This window comes from Solanum pennellii, chromosome 7 (assembly GCF_001406875.1).
Source record: "Solanum pennellii chromosome 7, SPENNV200".
In the NCBI taxonomy this organism is placed as follows: domain Eukaryota; kingdom Viridiplantae; phylum Streptophyta; class Magnoliopsida; order Solanales; family Solanaceae; genus Solanum; species Solanum pennellii.
Window position 1 is genome coordinate 28,030,837 of NC_028643.1, and position 21,784 is coordinate 28,052,620.

Consider the following 21,784-nt stretch of genomic DNA (forward strand, 5'->3'; position numbering starts at 1 on the left):
TCTTCATTGTAGCATGACAAAAAATTCCAATTATTTGTTCATGGTTATTTTTCATACTTTTTATCATATTTTAATTTTTTTTATCCTTTTTTCTCTTACTTTATTATTCATATTTGACTTTTAAGTACTCCTTCATATTAAATTAAATTACATCATTTGTTAGAATATGTCTTCTTCAAAGATTTTCTCGATTTCTTCTGCTCTATGTTATTGAGGAAGAAGCATTAGTTATCATTTTTACCTCGAAAGCTAGGAGATTGAAGAAAAATAAATTTCAATAAGTCATTGTTTCAAACTAAATTTATCAAAGAGGCTCTACTTTGTAAAATACACATGCATTAAGTTATTAAAATCTAATTAAAAATACAATAATGGTATGTATGTCACATTTATTAAATAGTAATCATGCAAAAAAATGTAAAACTGTTGGAGAGACATGTTACATACCTCATTTGTATTGGCGCAATTTCTACTAAAAGTTCTATTCAATAGTCTGCAAAAGAATCACCTCTGATTTATACATGAGAAAAAGATTACATCATAACTTCATAAAACAAAATTTTAGCAGTGTATTTTCATATGAGAAATCAAACATTTAGATATCAATTTAAGAACATAATTTGAATGATAGCAAAAAATGAAAAATGTAAATGTAAAGAAAGACTTGAAAAAACATAGTATGATAAGAGTTTTGTGCTCTCTAAAACAAATTCAAATGTACAATATTGTCATTAGAAGACAAAGTGTACGAGACTTCTTTATAGTGATTTCTTGAAGAGTTCAAAAGTCATTCAACTTTAATGGTGATTTCTTGTAAAATTAAAAAGTTTTTCAAATTTAATGGTGATTCCTTGAAGAGTTAAAAAGTCATTCAACTTTAAGAGTTTCACACTTATAGCATAACAACTAATTATTATTTATAATAATATTATAATGATAATTAAAAAATTGTAGGGTCTTTTCTTAATCCAGCTTTAGACAAAGCATATTCACACTTATAATATAAAATATAATAACAATTATATAATATGATATGATGATATAATAATAAAAAATAAAATAATAATAATATAATATATGGATAATATGAATGATGATGGATACAATATTTTTATTTATCATAACTTTTCAAATTCTTCCCTTATGAGAATAATGATTAAGATTAAAAACAATATTAATGTACTCATTTATCAAGAAAAATAAAATTTAATTATTAAAGGGCTAAAGGACATAAATTCTGCCGTTATGTAATTAAAATTTCTGTATTTAATTAAATGATAAATTTAATTTTAATTTAATAAAAGGACAAAATGATAATTTAACTTTTTACTTTGGTGCTTCCTACTTATAATAATATATGATTTTTAATAACATATATAAAAACAATCATAACTTTCACTACTCTATAATTTTACAATAATTCTTCATATTTTTTTTATTAAAAAATTACACTGTTTAAATTAAGTTTTGTTTATGAATTAATTTGTTTTATTTTTTTGTTTATTTATATATTGATTTCTCATAAATCCTCTTTTACTTGATAAATTTAAAGATGAAAATTTTATATTTAAGCTAAACAAGAAAAAAAAATGTTTAAACTACATGTAGTACCATCATGAAAATGCACACAAAAAAAATTTAAGTTAAATAAAATCTGCAAAGAAAATATTAGAAAGTTAAATAAAAGATTTTTGTAAACAAACTTGTTCTTAAAATTAATGCAATACAAGTTATTTTGAATGTAACAAATCAAACATTCGATAAAAAAAATAATCTCAGTACAATTTATCTTATCTCTTAACTAATTCCAACATAATTTATCGCATCATAGCTAATCTCGTCATAACTTATATTCCCAATCAAACAACGGTAGGGACTACTCCCTCCGTCCACTTTATTTGTCATGTTGCATTTTACGAAAATTAATTTGACTAATTTTCAAAGTTAAATTAGATTATATTAAATTCGATATTTTAAACAAAAAATTATACATTCAAAAATTATATGAAAAATACTACAAATTGCAATTTTTTGCATACTAATATGATGAAAATATATATCTTAAAATGTTAGTCAAAGTTCTTAAAATTTGACTCTAGACATAGATACCATAACAATCAATAGTAGATGGAGGTAGTATGACCTAACAAAAACTTTTCAATTGTAAGTGGCTGGAACACCTTTTCCATGTATAATGACTTGGAAATGAAACGTATCCAGCAATGAAGTATAGAAACCTTAATGGAGATTGCACTCTGAACTGTGTAGCAAAGGGTATGTGAAACCTTAATGCAGATTGCACTCTGAACTGTGTAGCAAAGGGTATGTGAAACCTTAGTGGAGATTGTACTCTGAACTGTGTAGCAAAGGGTATGTAACATTAATATGAAATATCCCAGCTCACTAGTCTTTTTTACGAGAGATTCAAATGTAAGCTAACACTGAACTCAAACGCTGATCAAATAACTGCAAACACAACCTAAATCAATGATGAACTCTTAACAGCGCTCTACACAACTCAACACATGAAACTGTCCAGAGGCAAGTACAAGTGCACGGGAAGCTCTTCACAACTTAACACATCAACCTCAAACCAGTAACACCCTTATCTTTAAATTCCTATTTTTTCAAGATGAAATTCGCAGCTGACAATACAAGTATAGGGGAGATTGCCAAATTTGGAGCACATCAATAGTTTCAGATTCCAATTGCAACTTCTAAGTGCTACAGCAGTTCTAATAAGTCTTTTTAGATACACAGACATTGTCGGTAAAATACTTATCAAAACATTATGAGATGTCAGAATGCAGGAGTCGGCATTCCCCTAATATATGCTAGTAAAACTGTATGAACTACTCAACTCTCTCCATCTTCACCAAGCTCACCATCTTCTAGCTCTTCATGCCCACCATTTCGACGTGATCCATCCCTATCTCTTCTGTGTCTTTTATGCCGACTTTCACCATCAGATTCAGGTGAATGTGCATGCTGTCATGAAAGCAGAAAAAGAATATCAATATTGCAGACTGTCAAAGAGTACAATAACAACAGAGGACTAACTTTAAATGGAGATAATAGAACCTTCTTCGACTTTTTACGATCACTGCTATGTCGGTGGGACTTTCTTAAGTCCTCTCTCTCATCCCTGTCGGATGCCACCTCATCATTAGAGCTCTGGTGACGCTTACGGTGCTTCCTTTCTTTGTCTCTTTCAGATTCCTCTTTCTCATCCTTGTCAGAAGTCAGCTCGTCGTTAGAGCTATGGTGTCGCTTCCGATGTTTCCTTTCTCTGTCTTTTTCTCTCTTTCTCTCTTCTTTGTGCTCAAAGCTTTCTGTTACATCCATAATCACGCTATCTGGCTCATCTTTTCTTGATCGTTCTTTTCCCCTTTCTTTCTCCTTCTCACGCTCTTTTTCCTTCTCTTTTTCTTTCTCCCTTCTCTCCTTATCCTTCCTCTTCTCTTTCTCATCTTTTTCTTTCTCTTTTTTGACCTGCAAAGTAGCACAATCTAAATAATGAACTGATATGACATGGAATCTAATAGCTGTTCCGGAGTATGTTAATTATAGAATCTAGACCAAATGCATAAATAAACCCTTAAGGTTGGCTCCAATTATCATTTTGAAACTTCCACTAAGAAAAGTTTCAATTGAACACTCAAGCCTGACAAAAATTGTGCCTATTAAACACAAAATCAGCAGTCCCAATCCAGTAGATGTGTGTGAGCACACTCTCTTCTGCCGTGACAAATCAAATCAATTATAAAAAACAAAAATATACATGTCAGTAACAGAAGTATAAAAAAGAAAAAGGAGACAGAGACATCAACGAGACCTCCTTTGGGTGTTTCATGGTAGACGTCCTGCGATCAAATCCTTCATGCCGAAAGGACAAACATCAACCCAATGAAATTGATTATATTATTTGCCACAATTTAGAACTAAAGTGGCTGCATATTGAGGGTGGGCATATTAGGAATTGCAGAAGAATCGGGCAAGTCCACATTTCCCTAACACTTGTTGGAGTATCACCTTCTACAATGAGCACCTCACTGGAACTCTCTTTTCCTCTAATCTTTCTTCAACGAGAAAGAGCTAAAGCTCACAGACTGATGTTGGGGAAGAATTCTGTGGGTTAACATTTCCCTAATGCTTGCCGGAGAATCACCTTCTCCAACAAGCACCTCACTGCAATTTTTCGTTTAGTCTCCTCTTTCTTTAACGAAAAACTCCTAGGCTCTCCCTCCAAGGCTCTCTCAACAACTTCTCCAGTTTCTGAAATCAGTTGAAGATACCGAAACAGTGACCATTTCAGCCAGAGACATTAAAAGCCCCTTAATTTCATTGTGACTTCCTAATTTGTGTTCACCCCTTATTTGTCTTCTGTTTTCTTCCAATTCACATCTCTTCTCCTTATCATTTTGGGAAATTGTTCTAAGTTGGATTCATAATTTGTTAAGGAATTCAAAGATGTTGCATTCCACTACTTCTTCATGTTCTTTGCTGAAGGAATTGCGGACATGAATATACCGGTGGCATCAGTGTGTATCCACTTTTTCTGGCGACCTCATTCTAGTGGTCCACATTAATGACCGAAATATTTGTGCAGAGGCAGACTAAATGGACAGGAAGAGAGTGGTCATGCCGTCACCAGATTTTAAGGGGGGAAGAAGAAGGTGGTGGCAACTGTCTATGAAGAAAGAGGAGGGGAGATCGTGGATGATCGAATCTGAAAAAAATAGTGGAGGAGGTGGTGGTTGCAGCAGATCCATAAGGAGAAAGGAGTTTAAAAAAATGAAAAGAAATTATAGTTAAGCATTTAGGCGCTCATCTTTGGGTGAGAGTCAGCACCTTGTGCCACATCAGTCAAAAACCACCCATTTCAGCCCATTAAGAATTGGGTTGATATGTAGCCCAAATTGACTCGTGAGTCTTGACAAAATATTTTTGAAAAGGCATTTTTTTTAATTTGATATGCTATTTATAGTCATAAGAAAGAAAAATAAGTACTAAGTACTAAAAATTAATAAAAGAACAAACAAAGCAATTAAGACCTTAACAAGAATTGGGTGGGTTGGGTTATAACCCGCATTTCAGCCCAAGCAGCTTTTGGGCAGGTCAATAACTCGCTCATTTATGTACTCAGACCAATTTAATTTTAACCCGCCCAAATTTAGCCCAACACACCCGTTTGCCACCTCTAGCCACATTAGAGCAAGGTGCTCAATAGGTATTGCCTTAGTTAAGGTATCAAAATGAAAAACATGAACCAACTGAATTGAGCTCAACCAGCCTTTTAGAAATTTCAAGTAGCGGTCAACCTAGCTTAGCTAAAGTATAATCTCGAGCTCGAAACGATTCGATCCCGAGTCAGCTCTTTGATATTTCGTTTTGCGTATGCTTCACCATTAGAAAAAAAATAATTTATAACTAAACTAGTTGATTAAGAAAATATAAACTTGTTTGAATTGGTAATTTCATTCAAGTGTGATTGATCTATATACATTATTAGTCTAAATTAGAACTCAATTTAGATGACGTTAACTTAATATTGAACATTAAATAGAATTTGCAGGCAAAATAAAAAAATAAAAATAAAGCAACAATATATTCAAAAAGAACTGTACAATATTTAAATTTGTTGACTTTTGAATTCTTAAATTTACGACATTTCTTACAACCATAAAGTAGTCTTAAGTAATGATGTCAATAAAAAGTTTAATTACATTATATTGATTAAGAAGTGTAGTCATCAAAAAAGTTAAGAAGTGTAAAATTATAAATTTATTTTAACTTGTAATAATTATTGAAATCAATATTTTGTTAACTTAGTTAAAAGATAAATGATGAATTTTAGTTTCTCAGAGCTAAATCAAATTCTATTTCCATTTGGGGAAACACTCAGAGAAATATGAGAAGTTGTCAAACTGGAAAATGATCATATCTCCTTGGGCGGAAGAGTGGTGCTTATCAATAGTGTGTGAAATTCTCAAACCACGTACACTATGGCTTATTCCCTTCCTGCAAAGTGTCTAAAGAGTTGGACAAACTTCGTAAAAACTTCCTCTGGTAGGGCAACCGTAAAGAGAACTTTTAACTTGGTCAAATGGGACTTGGTTATCAAATGCGGGAAACTCGGAGGGGCAGGATATGGAGGTTCAATTGTGAATGTAGTTCTCTTTACCGCATCTGGAAACACATTCGGGCATGGTGAGATTTCTTCATGTTGAACTCCTCAATAAAAATGGGGAACAGAAAGGCTAGACTTTGGCATGATAGATGGTACAACAACACTCCTATCAAAGATATCTACCCAGGCCTTATCAGCATTACCTCCCGTAAAAGATGCTCTCGTTTCTGAGTTCTAATTTCAAGCAAGATCACAACAGGCTTATCACCTTCAGAAGGAACTTAAATGATTGGAAATTAGAAAGGTACCTAAGTCTATTGAAACTTCTCAGTGGCTCCCCTTCTACTGCATCTTCTACCCTAGAGAGCCTTATTTGGGAAAACCAAAAGCCAGAAGAATGGTGGTCGTGCACAATAATTCCATTGTTTAAGAACAAGGGTGAAATTCAGAACTACAACCACTACAGGGTATCAAGTTATTAAGCCATTGGAGAGGGTGATAGAGTTGAGAATGAGGAGGGATATGCCTGTCTCCAAGAACCAATTGGATTCATGCCAGGCGATAAGGAGATTGTTGGAGTTGTATAGGGACAAGAAGAGATACTTACACCTGGTGTTCATTGATCTAGAAAAAGCAGATGATAGTCCCTAGGGTGGTCCTTTGTTGATGTTTGAAATCTAGAGGTATACCAGTGGCATATATTAGGGCAAATAAGGGCATGTATGATGGAATTAAAATTCATATTAGAACAATGGGATGTGACGCAGAACACAATCCTATCGTGATGAAGTTGCACAAAAGGTGTTGCCTTAAGCCTTAATGGTCGACTTATTGACATGACATATTCAAAGAGAGGTGTCGTGGTAAGTAATTCCCAGATGACATACTAACGATTGATGAGATGCATGGTGTAGTTAACGATAAGCTGAAAGTTTAGAGACAGACGCTAGTGTCCAATGATTTTAGGATAAGCAGAACTAAAGAAGTACGTAAAATGCAAGTTCAGTGACTCATGAGGCGGAAAGACAAGTGAGGATCGATACACAAATATACCTAAGAGAGAGTTTCAAATGCCTTGGGTCCATAATCCAAGGAGATGGGGTTATTGATGATGATGTCCCACACTATATCAGTGCAGGGTGGATAAAATAGAGGCACGCCTCTAGGGTACTTTGTGATAAGAATGTGCCATCGAGGTAACCAAAAAAGAATTGGGGAAAGTTATAAGACAGCCAGTGTCTGAACAATATTTTACAACCAAATAATATCCCACTAAATTAACCTTAAAAATAATTCAACTCTCATAGCATTAATGTGTTAAAATCAAATATTTGGATTAAACTATATCACACAACATGAATTTTCCATCTAAAAGTTTTAGGGGAAACACAATAGACTGTTAATATCCTTCAATAATAGCATTTAGAGGATAGATGTAGTCAACTTGATCCTTATTCCAAAAACGAAATAGTCAGTTTATAAACAAGTTGACATTATTCTATTTTTTTTGGTAAATACAGTTTATGAACATGTTGACGTGCTGCCTTAATAGTCTAATTAGTTCACTTCTTATGAATATTATCTAATTTTGATGTATGGTTCTTTTCTCCAAATTTGTTATGTTATTCCACAAACTAATAAAGGTTGAACTAACTTTCAACTTCTTTCGTACTCATAAATTGCACCATGGAATAGGCCAAGAAAATATGCACAGCTCTATACTAATTAAACTTTTTTTAAATAACTACTCCACTTAATTGATACCAGTGTTGTAAAAAGCGCAGAAAAGCGCGCTTCGTGGTGAGGCAATGCTCCTATGCTTCTAGTTCCTGAGGTGAGGCGATTCGGAAAAGGCGCCCGCTTCTAATGTAAAAGCGAGAAGCACCAGAAAGGCAAAAACGCAATAAAGTGCGCTTTTTATAAAAAAGAAAAAAAGTTTTTTTATTAATTTTGGAAAGATACGACTACACTCATCTTTCACAACTGCGTCTCTTCTTCACGACCAAGAAGTGCGACTGCGTCTCTTCTTCAAACTCTTCTACGTTTTTTTTTCTATTTTTGGTTGGTTGCTGCCAAGCTGCTGCTAGTTTTTTCTTTTTCTCTTCTCTAGAAGCTTCTGTAATCTGCTACTGTTTTTTTTCTCAATACTGACCTATTCTTTTTGTTAATATTACTGCCTACTCTGTTTTTTTCAATTCTTTTGTTGCTCTTTTTTGTTTTTATTTCTGTACACTGACTGTGATCATACTGCTCTGTATTTTATTTTTTGACACTTATTTTTGCTTGTAGTATGTAATTATGTTTTTGATTTTTTGCTTTATATGTCATAACTTATGAGTATTATTGACTATCTATTTTCTTTTAATCACGCTTCTCGCTTCCCAAAGCACTGATTAATACCCTGATGGAGAAATTATAGAGTTAAAGCTTAATCCATTATGGTCTTTAAAAGCTATTAAGGGAAGGAATATCTAATCTAAGGAGGCCAGATGCCAAAACATCTTAATACTACATTGTAAAATTACAATATTACATATATGTGGCTTACAATACATAAACAAGTAACTAAATATAAAAACAGTTTCAAATTTCCTCACCATTTAACCAAAAAAAAAAGCTTGAAATAGATCTTGTTACGAGCAGTTTTTGTTCAAGGTACTCGCTCAAATGCAAATTGAACACCATAGTTGGACTTTGTTAGATAATTAAGGGCGAAGTTACAAACTTAAACGATTTAATATCCTTCAGAGCACACAGTGTCATATGCTAAAATTTCTGTTTCCGAACAATATATTAAGAAAAAAAAAGCCTTTGATAAAATTAGTAAAAGTATGCCTTTATTATTGTTGCCTGAGTTGCAAAATATGTGCTAATACTTTTAGTAAAAGTGAATATTGCTTTGATGCAAACGAAAAAGGAATGGATATTGTACTTAGGATGTATAAGTTTCCAAATCATGTTGTGAATCAAGAGTCTTTCTAAATGTTATTTGGTATTATGAGTTAAAGGGTTTTACAAGGAGACTTTGGGCACATTACACTCTAATATTTGTTATCTTCCCTTTCCTTTTTGTGGGGGATAAGTGAAACAATTTACTAACCATATTGGGAAGTGTACAACACCCAAAAATGAAATCTCATGCCCAAAGAAGAAAACCCTCCAAAGTATGAAGTCCTACGCCCTCGAGATATTTTCTTGGAAGTCATATTAATTACAATGTACATTGTTCTTCATCATGGATTTTGCTTTATACTTGACACCTTTTGTATCAAGCTCCCACTTTATTGTCTGTTTCTCCTACCAACTAGATTTGCACTCACAATTGATTCAAACAGTTATCCTGCTACTCATGATCTCCAACTTCCTCATTATTTATTTTCTATAGAATGGATTACTCTCTCCAAGGTGACATTTGCAACACCAATTTCTTCTATTCCACATGCACTCCTAGATTGCAATTTTCCCATGTATATTCACTAATGACGCAGAGAGATTTTAGTTATTTGTATTTCTTCCATCCCGCTGGATGCTTTGTTTCTAATACAACTCTTACTTCATCAAAAAAGAATAAGTTATTAGTATTCTCTTTTTGTTATAATTAATATTGTGAATATGAGCTACATAAACAACAATCATGATTGTGCCATCTGTCAAGTCCAAAGTGCCCCTCGAGAATATGCACCAACAGTGGAGACGTAGATTGAATGCTAAAACTGACAAAAAAAAGAATATTTTATTTCATATTCATGGATGGAATTATTTTAAAAATGCTTTAATCAACAATGAGATTTGTAATTAATATTACATAATACTTAACCTATATGATACTACCAATCAAATATCTAATAAATTGATTGACGAAACTCACGACGGAGTTAACGCTAAACTAGAGAATTGGAGAATGATCGTAGAGTCTAAGGGGTCATTTGATAGAGTATACAAGAAAAAATAATTGATGCATTAGCTTTGTGAATTATTAGTAACTTGTTTGGTACACTTTTTTAGCCTAAGTAAAACTTGCACTAGTTACATTCTCTGTTGTGTATTGAGGTAAGTATCACTAATACCATTGACTTTCATGTATTAGTAATACAAAGGGTTTCAACACATGCATTAGATTGATTAATGACATAATTACCCCTCAAATTCCTCTCAAAACAATTCACATTTCCCAAAGCTAAAAAGTGGAGGATATTTTTGTAAACAAACATCTTTTTATAGAAGTTATGCAACGCTTGCTATTTCTAATACATCAAACCAAACCGTGTATAAGAAATAATGTCATTACAAGCATTACTAATGCAAGCGCTACTACTACCAAATATCCCCCAAGGATTTTAGGTTGAGAATGACTAAGACAAAATACTTGGAGTGCAAGTTTAGTGACGTGCGTGAGGTTGATGTGGAAGTGAGGCTTGACATGGGTCATTCAAAATAGAGAAAATTTCAAGCAACTAGGGTCTATTATCCAAGGAAATGGAGAGATTGACGAGGATGTCAATCAGTGCATTAGAACAAGGTTGGATGAAATAAAGGCTCGCATTTGGAATTTTGTGTGATAAGAAGGTGTCACCAAAACTTGAATGCAAGTTCTGCAAAGTGGTGGTTAGACCTACTTTGTTGTATGAAGCGGACTATTGGTCAATATAGAACTCTCACGTTTAGAAAATGAAAGTGGTGATGATGAGGATGTTGATGGTATGCGTGGGCATACTAGAAAAGGCAGGATTAAAGATAACAATATCTGATACAAGGTAGGAGTGACTTTGGTGGAAAACAAGATGCAGGAAGCAAGATTGGGACGGTTTTGGCATGCGAGGAGGAGATGCACGGTTACTCAATGCAAAGGTGTGAGAGGTTAGCTATGGATGGATTTAAGGAGGGTAGAGGTAGAGATTAAAGGTGGTTAGAACATGTGACCTTAGATAGGAAGATGTGGAAGACACGGATTAGGGTAGGAGTGTCTTCATTTTCTGTCCATTCTAGTAATCATAGTATTACACTTGTTTCTTGTTTTTTGGTTTCTATTATTATTTTTTGTTTTGTGTAGTTCAATTGTAGTATTATTTTGTTGTAGTATTGTTTTACTAATATTTGTTGTTTTATTACCGTTTGTTGTTTCCTAATTTCTATTACTTCTTTTTCTAGACTATTTTTATCTTGAACTGAGGGTCAATCAAAAACCACCACTCTACGTCTGAGGTAAAGGTAGGTCTCCGTACACTCTACCCTCACTCTACCCTCCCCAGACCCCACCTTGTGAAACTACATTGGGTATGTTGTTGGTGCTTACTTTTTCCTCCTCACGTTTGCGTTCCTTTTCTTTTGCTTTTTCCTGCAACCATGCAACATATTCCTCAAAGACTGCCCTTGAGATTGTCTCTTCACCAATAGCTCTGGAAGTAGTGAAATTAACAGAAGGTATTATGATCCATATGCTGAAACCAAAAGTGGAGTTCTAATAGATAATAATAAAGCAACTAAAACGTGAAAAAAGAAGTCACCTGAACTCTGAACTATCCTCCACAAGTTCTTTGCTCTCCTCCCAACTAGAGGAATCAGTTATTTCCTAGAAGGTCCCAAATCACAAAGTGAGCAACAAATACACAGGTGAAGTAGGAAAATAGGACAACTCAATAAAGTTTTCCACAATATTTAACATGCCTTAATGGAACTGAGCTTGTCGGTAAAATCTTTTGCAAGCCTTTGACGCTTTTTAGCTTCTTTCTCTTCCTTTTCCTTTGCTCTCTCAACTAGATCCTCAAAAATAAGCTACAATCAAGCAACAAAGACATTTGGCAAACAACATAACAACAGCAAAGTCCTTCACCTCGTAAACATCAGTAGACAAACGCAACAACAAGCCTCATTTTTTAAGGAAAAATTAAATTATTCAACTGAGAGAAACTCACAGGCAAATGGGCTCCAATAAAATAGTCTGCCTCATATAGAAGTGCTATTGTTTTAAAAGTTGAAGCAATTGTACAAGTAGTTGTATATTCTAGTCCACAAATGAGACATCATACATGTATGCCAGAGCAAAACTATAGATGGGGTAGCATTCAGTTTCCCACAAGTATGTCTAAGTAGATCTACAACTTTAAGACACTAAAAGACGTTTGTGATAAGCATAATCCCTACATAAAATTTCTTGGAAGCTTTCTACATGTTCAGGATATCCCAACCAAGCAAACAAGGCATTAATCACATGAAATATCCTTGTTTCCCCTTATTTTTCATGTAGTATGCCATGTCACTCCCTCATTTTCCTCTCTTCCTCTTTAATCTATCTCCCCTACACCATTTCTGCACGAACAAAGACATCCAACAGGGTAATGAACTTCATCCACTCCAAGTCCCCTAGTTAAAGCCAGTGTAGAGGACTGTGGATTGCAGTCCTTCTCATTCCCTACTACAAATAATAAAGGACAGTAATATACCACCAAATACCAATTATAAATAAGTGATGCTAGTGAGGCATTGTTGGACCACTTAAACTTTTATCATATGGGCCTCCTTAATTGAACATTCCCCAGTTTACACAATTAAGTAAGGTAATAACTGGCACCTTTTAGGAATAGTGAGAAGGCGCTCAGTTGAAAACATAGATGGAAGTGAAGTCGAAGACCCGGAAATGTTGCCTCACTACTAATCATGTGGTCCATGGATAGAAACAAATAGGAGACCTTATGAGATATAGATCGACTGGGTACATTTGACGAACAACCTCGTATTTCAAATTTCTTTTTTGGGCACTTATGAGGTTCCAATGTGTGTAGGAAATATGGTATGTTCATAGAGTAGAATCAAACTCTGTTATAGCTTCTTTACTTCCTGATATATTGTTTTTATATGGGAGATTTTTTGGTTATTAATTTAACTATTCGCCTATATTAAAAAAGTAAGTAGAATTTTTTAAAATGCTTACAAAATATGATGTCAGGAAACATTATGAATAGAGTTGTGTGTGTGCGGGGTGGGGTGGGGTGGGTTAGGGTGGGAAGAATATGACCTATTCCTGGCTTGTGGAAGTGCTAGGAAATTCTACTTTCATTAGATGTGAGAAAACTTGATGAAATAGAGATAAAGGAGAATTTATGTTGGCTACTCACTTAAGAAACCATGGGAACAAGGTGGTGAGGTTTAGGAGGTGCACAAGGATCAATGTAGGAGGGGTCTATCTAATCTGAGTTCTTCAGTAGAAAATGGGAAGGGCTTTGATGGAGTAGGATATCCCATGGGTGATACTTGGCCCACTTTAATATTATAAGGTTTCACGAGAAGAGGTAAGGATGTAAAACTGTGTCTAAGATCATGAAGTAGTTCACGAAGTTTCTTGATAAGCATCTACCCTATAGACCTATCTTTAACATGAGCTAAATTCACTTGCACCAAGGTAGAAGAGTAAACATTGAGATAGAGTAAACATTGAGATAGAGTTGAGATCAAACTTGGTAGATTTTTGTTGTCCACCAACTAGGAGATGGTTCTCGAGGTGTTATAAACTATATTGCTTGGACTCTTCAAAAAAAGTAATGGGTGCGTGTCATACTCTCCAAAAGTAGTGCATCTTTTAAGGAATCTAACAACGTTTTGGGAGAGTCTGAGCAACACTTGTTACAAATTCCCTTTTACGGGTTGTGACCTTGGGCCATTCATTAATCATGCTAGATGAAATGGGAGAAGAGACATGAGAGCCCTTAACAAGCTTGAGAATGTGTGGCTGAAAGCAACTGACTTCAAGGATAGAGTGGCAGCTAAAAAGTGACAAACAACTTGTCATTTAACTCGCAAAGAAGTTGAAGATGATTGAATGAGATATACAAGTGCAAAATAGAGAGATTTTTAAGAGGGTACAAATGAAAGTGTAACACCTCGAAACTTGGAGATAAGTGAGAAAATTAATTTTGAGTTGAGGTTTGTGTCTATGGTTCCCATCTACGATTGTAGAAGCTTCTACGGGGCATAGATAGCGATCGCAGGAAGTGAGGAAATAATTATTCTAAAATCAAGTCTCAAAAACCTTTTTACGATACACCAGGACGTTCTGTCAACCTATGTACAAGTAGGTCTCATAGGTCACTACTAGACTTGGTAAAATTTTATGAGGTAACACTGGTTTCTTTTTTTTGATGACAAGAGAAACCCACAGCCGCTACCCTTTTGGTGCGCACAGGGTAAAACCTCCGCTCCAATGCAATAGCTCGCAAATCACATAGGAGAGGTAACCCGCACTAGGCAAGCCTTGTGCAACGAGCTCGACCCAGAAGGCAAATCCCTTGCTTTCGCTGGGGGTTTCGAACTTAAGACCTCCAACATGGAAGTATCAAGCTCAAACCACTGAGCCACCCCAACGGTTGACATGTATGGACTTTAGGAAGACCTACGAGCCATACATGGGTTCAGTCAAAGGTTGGTCCAAATAATAATTTCCAAATCTTTCTACGATTGACCAGTACGGTCCGTAGAAAGGCCTACAGATTGTAGGTCCAAACCATAGGTCGAATCTGGTAGTTATTTTGAAGGGTTTTTGGTCTTTTCCTAATTGTTTTAATTCAATACTAAGTTGTTTTGACTTCTACCCTAAGCCCTATATAAACGTTTTAAACCCCCAAATTACCCATTCACAACTCATTCTCCTAAATTCCCAAAACTTAACCAAATTCAGCCTCCTTAATTCCCTGAAGTCTAAGGAAGTTAGGGTTCCATTTAAGTCTCCAAATGCTCCATTTTTCTTGGGCTTAAAGGATCAAGGTATGTGTGTACTCCCCCATAGCGTCCTTTCCTCCTGGGTCCCCAACTATTTCAATTTCTCAAATCAACTGATCAAAATAGGGTTACAATTCAATGAATGTGGGTTTCATCAAATTATGATTGATTATGCTTAATTAAGACTGCTAATGCATGAATTGATGTTAATACATGATATGACCCACGCCTAAATTATGTTTTCCAACTATGATCCTTTGCTGAACCAATAAATCCATGATTTATGAAAAATGATGAAGATATGCATATTTTTGTGAAATGATTATAAATGATTTGGGGATGCTTTGAAAGAAAAGTATCAATGCTATTGTAAAAGGATTTCTTAATGATCATGATTGTGAAAGGTTTTCTCATCAATGTTGAATTATGTTTAAGGAGCTATTATATGCTTTGATCTTGAAATGTGTGGATTGGTATTGATGATTGTCTTTCCCTACGTTAAATTGATATTTGACTTTTATCAATTTCGTTAGAATTTAGACTTAGAACCGAGAGGGCATTGAGGTGGAGATTCAAATAGGGTCTCTAGTAGCAACCTCTAGTCCCAAACTATGTGCTCCCGTAGGATTGTCTTAAATGACCTAGATAGTGGATCCACTTTAGTAAATGATGGTATGTACGAAATCTACCGTAACAAGTAGTTTCCCCTTCTTTCGGTATGAGGGATATACAAGATTCCATGATATAGCTCTTATGGTCTTACTGTCGATTAAAGCTAATATCCCACAAAATGATTATGTTTTCTATGAAGCTTTTCTTATGTCCTTTATGTTAATGTACTTGACCGTGTTTTCCTCATTCCCATTTTATTTCTCCTTTAAAGCTTTTAAATGTTTCAATATGATCATCCCTACACGTTTTAAGTCATTTATGCTATCACGCCAATGTTTATGCATATTGCCTCATACTTAGTTTCATGTACTAACGCATACTTATACCTACATTATCCAATGAATATATGGTCCAACACTCCTACCTCCCATACTCATGGCTAATTGATTCTACAGACTTTGAAGATTGGTGTGTCCTCATGTTCCAAGGACCTAGACTCTTTTTATTGATTTATGTCATTTTCATTTCAAACTATTCAGAAAAAAACACGAAAGGTGGGACCTATTAAGAAAAAAGAGAAAACAATTGCTTCTTATATATGACCAAGGTTCTCACTTGACTTCTTTTCTTGGTTGTTGTTGTGGATTCTTTTATTTTCTCCTCTGTGTTTCATTGCTTCTGCAGCTTCAACTTTATTTTCTGTCTTTTATGTTTTTAGTTTGTTAATAACTTTTATTTGTTTGTTTTTTTCCTTTTTTCCACACAAGTCAAATGGACATATCTAATATTTCAGTTTCAAAATACTTTGTTGGTCTTCTTTAATAATTAAAAAAAAAAAACAATTCCGCTTATAAATGGACTAATATTGCAACGTTTTTCCTTCTTTCTCAGTTTTCAGAAGTTAGCATACCGAAAGAGAAGCCCAAAAAAGTTTCAACTTATTCTGCTGATCTTTTATTTAATTATAGAAATAAGCTAATAAATCTTTTGTGCAATGTTGATTTAATATTCTTTTATTTCACTTCAATGAAGCGAGGATTTCACTTTTCTCTGAAAGCAATAGTGTCCCTAGTCACTCTTTCTCGTTGCTCGTAAAAAACATTGATGAGCTCCTTCATTTGGTTGGTAGTAGCACGGGGAGTGATTTTTATTTTATTTTGTTATTTTGAGCAGTAAACATATCTATTATAAACAAAGAACTACAGCAAAGGTGTAATTATTACTAGTAGTCATCATATGACCAAAACCTACCACCTTTTTTTCTTCTTTTGAGAAGGTAAGATTTGTGTATATTCATTGAACTAGTTCATTATTGCACTAAAACCATATTTACAGCTTAACAAAGAAGTAAGAGAACTGAATCTGAATCCTAACAGGAACGTAGGATATCTATAATGAATTCTGCTTGCACCAAAAGCAATAAAGCCTGATAAAATTCAGTTTGATCTTTTGAAGATCACAATTGCTCTCAAAACATCTCACATTTCTTTCTTTCCAAAAGATTCACCAAATACAGGCTCGGACAATCCTCCATCTATCTCTATCTCCCACCCCTACTTTTCCCCAACTGTAAAAAAGATGTGTAATTCTGAGTACTCATAGCCCAAGCAAAACCCCTGAGCCTGATGAAAATCATCCACAACTGGGATGTTATCATGTACTAAAGACACGGATGATTGACTGTCTGAACCTCTTCCCCACATAAATAGCATCTAGAACAGATGGGGAACTTCCTTTTCTTGAGATTTTCATGCGTTAAAATTGATTCTCTTGCCAGAAGCAACATGACACCTTGAAAGGGATTTTAGATTTTCAAGTCTACTTCCAAGGCCAAAGAGGTTGTTGTCCACCTTGATTTAGCATCTTATATGCAAAGTTTACCTTGAATTTTCCTTTGATACTTCTGCTCCACCATAATCTATCATGTTCATCTCTTGTTCCTGTAAAAACTTTCAACCTTCAGAAAAAATCAATCACAGTCTCAGTTCCCTAAGCTGGGACAATCTTCCATTTCTCATGGGATTACAATCTCCATTCCAGCAAGCTAAAACTTCCAATGTCCCTTGGCATGATCCACCTGATTCCCTCAAAGTGATCAAAAGCTGCCAAAGTTAATTCGTCACTTTACAGTGTAAGAAGAGATGATTTTATCGTCACTGCTTCAGCTTCACAAGAAAAACATCTAAAGCATAGCTTGCAGAACCCTTTTCATAAGCTTATCTTGAGTTAAGATAGCTTGTTCTGCCACTAACCATATAAGGCATGCTACCTTGTATGAAATCTTGAATTTCCATATCATCTTCCAAGGCCAAAACCCTGATTGAGAATGTGTTGTGGAAGCACTTGTATGAAGATTGACAGAGAAACTTCCTTGCTCGTCTTTTAACCAGAATAGATCAGTCATCATTAGTGGAGAAGTCTTTAAACTGTTTACGAGTGTTGTAGAAATCTGTAAACCTCTCCATCTCCCAGTCATTGAGAAGTCTAAGTTATCCCTTTAAACTGTTTACGAGTGTTGTAGAAATCTGTAAACCTCTCCATCTCCCAGTCATTGAGAAGTCTAAGTTATCCCTTGACTCTAGAATTGTAGCCTTTTTCTGTTGGTTCAGGTAGTAGATATCAGGAAACAAACATTTCAGAGTGAGTTGGCCAACACATGCATCATCCCAAAATGAGATCTGCCCTCCATTACCTAATTTGATCTTAGGACTAATTAAGAGTTTGGCCACCCATTCCTGATGGATCTCCACAAGCCAACACCATTGGATTTTTCAATTCCTTGGTAATCCAGTGCTCTTCCATCCCATACCTTGTCAAGATATTTTTGGTCTCACAATTTCCAGAGAAAATCCCTTCTAATTGCATCCAGTTTCCTGATAACATTCACTGCATAGGGAATAAGGACATCATATAGAAGTTGGCATGGCATCTAATACACTGTTAATTGAAGACAATCTACTCTTCCAATTAACAAGTTTCTTTTCACATTTAACCAGTACAATATTCCAAAACTTTGATTTACTCTTAGCACCAAGGGCATACCAAGATTAGTAGCCAGCTCTCCTATTCCGCCACCTTATATGTTGGACAAAATAATGATTCCTGGCACCTCATTTACTGGATAAACAAAAATCTTCCCCCAATTGATGTGAACTCCCATAATGGCTTCAAACAGAATAAAATATCTCTCAATTATTTCAATTGAGATCACTCTCTACATCACAAAACACTAATGTATCATCTATATATGGAAGGTGAGAAATCGATAGCCCTTGATTGTCTCCGGGATTAACCTTGAATCACCTAAGCATATCATTATACTTGGATGTTCTCAACTTATCACTGAGTCCCTTCATGAACAGAATGAAGAGAAAGGGGTATAGGGAGCTGCCTTGTCTCAATCCTCTCTTAGAAGAGAAGAAACCAGAGGGTGAGCCATCCAATTTATCATAATCGATTAGTTAACATGGGACTCAGCCCATCTTTACATAAGCAATTTCTTGAACAGAAAAATAGATGCTTCATGGACTACTTTGACTTTAGAGATTTGCTTCATCATTAGCTAAAGAAGGGAGACAAGGAGGAACCATTATCAGGACAGAGAACTTTATTGTATTTGTACCAGAACAAAACTTTATCCAATTAGTCTGTCTACAATCCAACTGCAGACTCTCACATGTCCTCCATAGGAATCCTCAATTTAAGTTATCATAACCCTTTTTTACATCTAACTTGCATAGAATTTCACGGACATTGGAAATCTTCCTCACATTCATGCATTCATTTGCTATTAAAATGGCATCCATTAGTCCTCTAACTTTCATGAATGTCATCTGTTGGGCATCTACCAACTTAGACACAACTTTCTTAAGACTTTCAGCAAGTGGAGTGATTTAACAAAAAAACTAAGGAAGAAGAGAAATTGCATATACCAATTGGTCTTATGGAAGAGTTTGGTGAAGACATGAACCACCTCTTTTTACATTGTCAGTAGTATCTCACGCATGGGAAATCGTTAAATGGTTTATTAGTTTGATCTTCAATAGGTGATGCAACGCACCAGGAAGGCAACACTATTCAACTGAACATTTAGAGGAATGAGGAAAAGACTAAAGAAGTGGGATATTATCCACTAGCACCCATGTGGAGCGCCTTTGAAGGATCAAAAAATGATATTTTACATTTTTTGAGGAAAGTCTCTTTGTCTGTATCTCTTATAGTGCACCCACAGGCGGAGCTAGGGCAAAGGGTACGGATGAATGCATAAATAATTTCTCTATGCATTTATAATATATGTTGAATTCCTTTTGCTTACCTGTATTTATTTCTTCAAATTTTGAACCCCCTTCACCCTTGGGTGCACAGACGAGATTCCAATTTGTATACAAGACTGGGTGTCTTTAGTACAGAATCGTATTTATTCGTACATTCTCCACTATTTTATACCACTAGTACAAGTTTTTTCTTCCCAATCAATTACATTATTTTAATGTTATGAAAAATGGTTATAAGAATTTCATGCTATGAACCACCGTAGAATGCTGGAATGCATATTCCATGTGATTTGGACACATAAAAGTTTGTTTTAGATTTGCAGATTGAGATGCAAAAATAACAAATATCTGGAAAGAAAATAAGAGACTAATTTGCAGCTATAAACAGGCAGAAATGGTTCCTACGAGTACGAGACAAAGCTTAGAAAGCTCAGACACACCAGCAAAATATATGATAATCCCACATCATAATCTAAAACTGAAATAAAATACTAGAGAAGCAATCACATTCCAAGTCTAACACCAAGCTCAGTCATTTGAAAAATAGCACTTTCCACAATTAAAAACCCAAGTCCTAAAACCTCTATCTCCAATAAAGACAGCAAATGTACATCCAAACATAACAAGTTTTGAATGGTTAATCTAAAAAGGGGAAATTGCCTTCAGTCATCAAGATACAGAGATAAGATAACCAAAAACAATGAAAGTCCACCTCCTTTCTAGGTTTAGGGGGGGGGGCACACTAATTAATACCTGTAGATTAACATCATGAATGGATGGGGAACCAATTCCCTCCAAAATTGCAACTTTGAAGTCTTCAAATGTACATGTTGGTGAGATCGTGATCTGAAAATAGTGACAAAACAGACAGAAAATCATACACCAGTAGCTATTTGTGAGAAAAAGTAAATAACAGTACACAAACCTACCTTTTCTGACTTAACTACATCTTTTACATGAATCTTGTCTTCATGATACTGTTAAATAGAGAAAAAAACAAAGTTACTGAAAAAGCACAACTATCACACTTAAAATTATAGCACAAATGGAATATATCGAAGTTACCAATTCTCAAAAAAAAAATTATAGCACAAACAAATCACATATATGCAAGACCCAATTCAGATGGCACAGTGCTGAATGCCACATATGGCATAACAATTTTCTCAGCAATGTGCCATGCATCTACCCAATATCGAGTGACGCATCAAACAGCTAAAACACGTAACCACTTCCATTTTTCCATATGGACGAGGGATCTGACATCTAACGAGTCCAGCAACAAATTTTGAAAAGGTACAGTCATATTACCAGTTACAAATAAAATAGTGTTATATCACCTATCTTAAAAGAAGGCAAAAAATAGTGGGGACCTGTTTTTCCAACTCTTCAGTGACATCTTCAAACAAATCCTTTGGTGTTGAACCAGAAGTATTTGATGCAACAGCCTGATAAGCCACAGACTCCTTAACCTACAAATTCGCACAACCACAGGTTAATCCGCGAGAAAGGTGGAACAAATAAGAAATATAATGAAATGATACAATATTAGAGACTAAAATTTTCATAAAATAAAGAACTCATTATCATTTTTTAAAGGTGTTGAGGAAGACATATTAAATAAATAAATAAAATTGTGTTCCTTCTAAAAGCTTAAGCTTCTCAATAAGATATCAGACTAGATGGAGGTCCTGGCTTCGAGTCTCACCGCCATGCACTATCAAAAAGAATTTGTGTGTTGAAGACATAATTAAACAAATAAAAGTGTGTTCTCTCTCTAAATCTTTAAGCTTTTAAATATCTGCCACACTTCAACAAAAGGTATAGAAGTGGAATACCATCTGACAATAATCACGCCAATATGTTTTTGCAGTAAGCATGCCTGCAGCAATATGCTCCTCTATCATCTTTCGGAATGCATCCCGGTTCTTGCGCTCTGCACGCCTCAGTTGCTCCTTAAAATTAACAAAATAAACCTAGTGAGTTGATCACCCACAATGAGGCATAGAAAAATAGAAAGGAGGGTACCCTCTTCCAACATCTGCCCCCCCCCCCCCCC

At 34.9% G+C, this 21,784-nt stretch overlaps 1 protein-coding gene and 1 long non-coding RNA gene across 3 annotated transcripts in view; both read right to left on the reverse strand.

Moving 5' to 3' along the window:
* Positions 1 to 2,582: 2,582 nt before the first annotated feature.
* LOC107025892 (pre-mRNA-processing protein 40A) overlaps positions 2,583 to 21,784 on the reverse strand; it is a 33,200-nt gene continuing 13,998 nt past the window's right edge. The window contains exons 21-29 of one of the 2 annotated variants that reach the window (XM_015226672.2): positions 21,564 to 21,680; positions 21,099 to 21,197; positions 20,655 to 20,702; positions 20,479 to 20,571; positions 11,795 to 11,902; positions 11,635 to 11,699; positions 11,424 to 11,526; positions 3,082 to 3,492; positions 2,583 to 2,988 (exon numbers count right to left, since the gene is read on the reverse strand). In XM_015226672.2, coding sequence (XP_015082158.1) covers positions 2,857 to 2,988; positions 3,082 to 3,492; positions 11,424 to 11,526; positions 11,635 to 11,699; positions 11,795 to 11,902; positions 20,479 to 20,571; positions 20,655 to 20,702; positions 21,099 to 21,197; positions 21,564 to 21,680 — 1,176 coding nt within the window. In that variant the 3' untranslated portion in view covers positions 2,583 to 2,856. The remainder of the gene's footprint in view (positions 2,989 to 3,081; positions 3,493 to 11,423; positions 11,527 to 11,634; positions 11,700 to 11,794; positions 11,903 to 20,478; positions 20,572 to 20,654; positions 20,703 to 21,098; positions 21,198 to 21,563; positions 21,681 to 21,784) is intronic. The other variant, XM_027918646.1, reaches the window with a different exon arrangement.
* On the reverse strand, positions 3,577 to 11,417 carry LOC114078058. Its single transcript, XR_003579511.1, has 2 exons — positions 3,836 to 11,417; positions 3,577 to 3,738 (listed from the first exon to the last, which is right to left on the reverse strand). It is a non-coding gene; the product is annotated as an uncharacterized LOC114078058 (long non-coding RNA).